This window comes from Trichoplax adhaerens, genomic scaffold (assembly GCF_000150275.1).
Source record: "Trichoplax adhaerens TRIADscaffold_2 genomic scaffold, whole genome shotgun sequence".
Taxonomy (NCBI): Eukaryota; Metazoa; Placozoa; class Uniplacotomia; order Trichoplacea; family Trichoplacidae; genus Trichoplax; species Trichoplax adhaerens.
This window is the reverse complement of record NW_002060944.1, coordinates 3,367,762-3,374,133: the sequence shown is the minus strand read 5'-3', so window position 1 is coordinate 3,374,133 and position 6,372 is coordinate 3,367,762. Positions and strand designations below refer to the sequence as shown.

At 34.0% G+C, this 6,372-nt stretch overlaps 1 protein-coding gene across 1 annotated transcript; it reads right to left on the bottom strand.

Moving 5' to 3' along the window:
* Positions 1 to 1,414: 1,414 nt before the first annotated feature.
* Positions 1,415 to 4,095, bottom strand: TRIADDRAFT_21612 (uncharacterized protein; the record flags this gene model as incomplete). The annotated part of the gene is made up of 4 exons (XM_002109309.1): positions 1,415 to 1,605; positions 1,910 to 1,952; positions 2,623 to 2,666; positions 3,996 to 4,095. 4 exons carry the CDS (start codon positions 4,093 to 4,095, stop codon positions 1,415 to 1,417), a joined length of 378 nt encoding a protein of 125 aa, XP_002109345.1.
* Between the last annotated feature and the right edge of the window lie 2,277 nt (positions 4,096 to 6,372).

The following is a 6,372-nucleotide window of genomic DNA, read 5'->3' as shown; positions in this document are numbered from 1 at the left end:
TAAGTGAGCATTAATTGGGTGGATGACTTTATGTAATTATAAAAAACACTTCTTAATAAGAGATAGAAAACTTGTCCATATTTTCAGAAAAAATACAAAATAAAATACGAACTGTATTGAATTTCGCTAGCTAGACTTCCTGTTGGCATTATTCGGTTTTTCATCTCGCTCTAAGTAATTACACGATGTTACAAGCATATATATATTATTATTTAATACTCGTATGTTGATGTAGCAGCACATTTAAGGAATTATACAAATCTAACTTTGAGTGCTACATCAAAATAAATCACAATAGTGTATGCCTTTACCAGAAAAGACGATTCATTCAGTGATTGAAAAGACTTTGCATGTAAATCCCAATAAATGTCTAGATTATCCAATCGAACAAACTGTAAACAAGCACAATTGCAATTTTAGTCCTTCATCACGTAAGTAAATTTGTATAGACTGCCTTTCATATACAAATGATATCTAATCTGGGTGATCACCGGGTTATACAGTGTCATCGCACCATACCGAGATTTAATTACCTTGAATATGAATGGATTATCATCGTTCATAAAAGCAGGGTTCCAATTATCATTTGTTGTCTATTATGTGCGTACAGTATAATAAAATAGGTGTAATTATAAGATTCTGTTTTAAAACATAGATCATAGAGGTAAAATATATAATATAGACGATGATGGTTCTATCGTTTGATATCTTATTATTAAAATTTACCTCAGCAGAGAGATTTTCCAAAGTGATTCCAAAAGCAAGTGGAACATCTACGTCGCTAATCTATAATATAATAACGTATGAAGTGCGCATTAATCTTGGAAACAAATAAAAATTTTAATTTTACGGCCAGTAATAATAAATTTTCTTACATTATCTTCATATCTTATGTGTACAGAACGAATAAAGATCTGCGATAAAAAGTGTCGATAGTAAAGCATAAGAATTCAGTGTATAGTTTCTTAAATGGTAATAATTGCGTCATGCTAGCTTACGAAGAGCATACCTGTAAATTTTTGACAACTAAAGTACCCAACTTCTCAGCAAAGGACTCTTTATCATCAGATTCTATATTTAATTTAATTTAATAATATGTATTAGTACATTAGACCTTCAACATTATACGAATATATTAAGTTTAACGTTAGGACACAATAATTACAGCTAATAGTGAAAATATATCGCCAATAGACTTATCTAGTAGTTCTGCTTTAATTTTTGCCAAATATTGCAGGTAGAGTGGTTATAAATTGAATTAGGTAATATTGAAGGTAATTTGAATAGCATACTGTATACTCACTAGAAGTTTGACTTTTTTCTAGGTTTTCAAGTTGAGCAAGCTTTTCTTTACGCTTATTTTTTCGTTCTTGCTCGCTATCATATGCAAAATCTAAAAAAAGTATGTAGGAATTTATCTTGATAAAAAAATGGGTGTTGTATATAGAAATTTGGGTATTTTGAACAGCAAAGAAAATATCGTAATAGCTAGACTGCTGTATTCATTACCAGTTCTTGGCCCAGCGAGTATATAAAGACCATCAATAGTAGCCGTTGCAGCCTGAGAATATAAATTCTTCCACGGTACTTTCAGTACCAACTTATCTGTGAGAGCCATAAAGTAAATATCACGAGAGATTTTGCTTAATAATGTTAGTAAAGAATACAAGACGTAAACCCGAGTACGACTATACACAGCTAGATTAGTAAAAATTAGAATCCATTAGCTAATGACCATTATAAATAAATAATAAGTAGGTCATTTCTTATAGCGATATGTATAATACTATACTAGTAGAGAATGCAGTTAACTAAAATAAAGATCATTTTATAACCATAGGCGATGAAATCTTCAAATTTACGCTATCATAGAACTGAAAGAGGTATAATTAAATCTATCAAAACTTACGTAAGAATCCCTTGTGAACACGAATAGGCAAATTGAATTTATCCTATTTATTATAAGATATACGCGTACGTAAGTACGGTTACAGTAGAGATTAAAAATTTGACATACTGTATGTATATCGGCACCATATATCAGTATCAACTAAGTAGCAGAGCATAGTGGATATCACGCACTGTCTATTATACACAGAATTTAGGCCTAATCAGGCTATACAGTGATTGTTTTATTGTTGATAATTCATATAGCACCGTTATAAAGTTGCATGACAAGATTATAACATGATTGGCATCGAAGTTAATGATGAATTTAGTATTTAGAATGCAATCTAAATTAATTTTTCTATTTTAGGAAACGACTGTAAAAGTAAGATCAGTTTCTATTATTTCTGACCGCTAGAAGTGCTAATCACTGTGTTGCATCCGGTTATTCTGTATTTCGTAATAGCCATAATCATTTTAATTGATATAAATCACATAGTTTAATGCTGTAGTCAATCGTAAGATTTTGGTACATCGTACCAACTAAAAGCATTATTGTTCTGTTTCTTTTTTATGATAATCAAAACTATTTATGGTATTGTTTAGATTTCCTGCTGGGATAGCTTTTACCATGTAAAAGTGCATCAACGTACAGTAGATGATGCATACTTCAATAGTGTTGGTGTGCTGTGAAGTAATACGTAACTAAAGCTTGCCATCTAACAAATTACTTACAAGCGCTCCATCGCGTAATTGCAAGTTTTCCAATTCCACATCGCCTGCAAATAATTAATATATATGTTATTTACCTTAGCCATCTAGGTCATAGCACACTATTACGTGATTGTAAGAGGAAATAGTATTTTGTGCAGTAATGACTGATATTTGCTGAATTATTTTGAAAGTGAAATACGAAATACGAAAATAGTAAATCAGGAATAAATGGTTCAGACGTGATGGGATAGTAAGTGTGCCCCAAAATTGTGATATTATGAGAATACGTCGTATAACGCCTTAAAGAGTATTAATTGGGGATTCTCTTTTTAATTGAATTCATCCACTTATAAAACGTACGTTAAGCCTACTAGCGTAGAGTATTATTAGGCCGCTGTAGTGATATCAATGCTTGAGCATCTTTAATTTAAGATTACTACAAATAGAATTACGTCGGTAGGATTCAATACATTGGGGTAAAGCATTCTTTAGAACTAGTAAGAAAAATCATCAAGACTGTATGTACATGGTACACCTATGCCACGATTTATAATTATTGGTAAATACAGCCAGCATTCGTGAATTTATTCAGTGAAGAAATTGTACCGTTTACTAGCGCCCATGATGATAGTATGAAATAACATAGGAAAGTAATACCGATCGATTTAGTACTAAAGCTTGTCAATGGCTACTACTTTAAGAATAATCCTGTACAAAACGCCTAAGATATTCTATAAGGGTCCAAAAAAAAAAATTGGGGCTGCATCATCAAGAGAGTAATCTACAGTTGTATGCAGAATGCATGGCGTCGATAGATGCACAGCTATACTGCACACTACAACTACCTTTGACACCTACTGTACAGTATTTTGTATTTAAGAAAACCTCCACATCTATCCATATACAGCAAGTTGTTGACAAGATATTTCTTCCATTTTAGTCACATGCTGCTATTTTACATGTTAAGAAGAGCTACTGTTCTAGATCATTATCAACCTTGCAACGTACTACTTGCATTAATCAACTGGTATACAATAAGTAATATAAATATCTGCTTTAGTTGTCAATAAGGGCATTACCATCCTCAAATCAAATCAACTTTACAATATGGATTAAGTCTTTCATACAGTCTGTGATACGATACAATTCTATCAATAGTGGCTTTCATAAGAGTGAGGAAATTCTTGCAATGGAGATGACTGACGACATTCTTATTGCATTTTAACAATTTTTCACTCTTGTACAGCTATGATTTTCCCCATAGCGATCCATAACGGAAAGAAGAAATACTTTGGCCTATTTTGGGAGTGACTACTGTCTCTACAGAAGTAGTTTCTATTTTGGTGTTGACTAGCAATAGATGATTGACGGTAGACTTGAAGAATCAATCTAACCTCCCCAGATTCCTATATTGAGTTGAGATTTGTCTAAGTTGACCACAAATTCGCCCAAGTACTTGTTCAACAAGTTGGCAACGAGTGTTTCAAATACCATTGTTGGTCGTATAGAACCTATCAAGGATAAGAAGAGAAGTTTAATTCTAGGTACAAAGAAGGAAGTCCCTTGATTGCCGACATTTTGCACTATACTGTAGAGTATAGTATAGTCATCGCTACGCCAACTCGTTGTTGACAGACTACACACTGAGTGATATATGATTAATTCTACAAAGAGAGAAATGGATTGGATACAAGTCCATTTGCGACCACTGTATCTTCTACTGGTGCAAAATGATACCTATATCCTCGATTTTTACTCACTGTTTCCTTCGGGCGTTGACTGTGTCTACCATTAATTAATTAATGAACAAGGCGGCCGACAATTTTTCCCCACCAGTTTCACTGGATCAATATTCTCTTTCGTTCTACCTTGAACTTGTTTTGACTGCGCACAGTGTAGTAGAGTAGAGTAGAAATTCACTAAGGCAGTAAGTTCATTGTATCGTCACGGTTCAGTGTTTTAGTGCATCTGAAGCTATACAGTGTATTGACACCATGGAGTACGTGTTACAGTGACAGTGTAGCCACTGTAGCGTACAATAGTTATCCGTCGAGTTTGATACAAAACTCAGTCAGGTTCCCCGCCTTTCTGACGTACAGTATAGACTATAGTATACAGTTCTGTATAGTGTTCAATATGAACATCTTCATCATCGCTGAGCGTGATCATTTTTACTTTTCCGATATAAAATAGAAAATAGTCATCTTTAGTATAGCAACTCTGAAGAGGGAGCAAGAGCTCTCATTTTGGGTATTGCTGTACACAAAATACCTCGATTATGAAAGAATAGATATAGCGAGAGTAGCCACATCGGCGCTCATAAAATAGACTACTCCAGGCCGAGATTGATCTTCCATGGAAAACTGACGTCAGCCCGATTGGCATCTGTAACAGTATGACAGTGGCACGCATACAAAGTGACTATTGTACTGTATTTTAATGGCGGTCGAGCTTGGTGTAGGTGCTATAACTTGGACACACAAATCTGGTCGAAAGTCGATCATCACCTTGTATAATTCCAATCGTATTAAGTTATTCATTTATAGCATCATCCAAACTACAGCATTATTATCCACTATCCTAGTCAATAGATTGCATTTAATGACCGTCTTCATGACTTGAGCCTCAACGACTCATTGTTAATATACTGTATGTATTCATCATTCATCATCAATGGTGAATTGATAATAATGAAATTAATTGAATTACTGGCTGGTAGATCAGTAAATATGAAATTAAATGAATAAAGTCAAGACAAATTGCGTAATAACCATACTGATAGCCAATCAAAGATTCACCAGACCAGGGAGATCCTTAATTAGCCCATTCTGATCGAATGAACTTACTGCTGTATGCAAGAATAGACGAATTTAGAATCTTGACAAATAATTCAGCGTACTAATAATAGGATTAATTAATGAGTCGATCTTTCTATACCAAGTGTAAATCCATTTTGAATGAATAAATATTATGACTGCTACGGCTTGATACGTTGTCTACAGTAAGTACAATTAATTTGTGTTGCATCAGTATTATATTAGAATCAATTGATTATCCTTAGAATCCATACGGCCACCGCAATAGTATATGAGTGCATAGGATTTGCCTAAATAGGTATTATATTCTATAGTTTAATCTACAGGTGGATGATAGGGAAGGAATGGGCTTAAACAAAGTTTCAAGGTTGCAATGGATGCCTAGCTAATTAGGTCAATTACGATGCCAATCTGCTGCCGGGATACACTATCCGAGATCTCGACGAGTATGATCCATGCCGTATACTACTATACAATGCAGTAGTTGAGATGGCAAGCTAACATGAACAAAGTAAAATGATACAGTATTCTCTCTTCCGTAGTCCATGCTTGCCGGTGCTACTTTTATTTACTTCACAAGCAGATCATGATTGTACGCGTACAATTTTATTGACTTGTAAGATACCAACCTTGCTATAGACGTAGCTTAGGCTATTTTCGCATAGTGTATCTTAGTTAGGATAACCAGTTGAGGCGAATGAAAGAAAAGCGATGGCACGATTTCCCAGGTACAACATACTTTTACTTCTACTCTACAAGTAGATGATGATAGCGATGCATGCAGTAGTACATTTGAACTGGAAAGTAGTACCAAGCTTATGATACAGTATACTATACTTAATTTTAAGGCATTTTCGGAAAGTCTATCACACTTGGAATAATTAATAAGCGGAGGCGAATAAAAAGAAAGCGACAGCAAAGTGAACTGGGTATTGCTGGATATATTTTCTTTTTA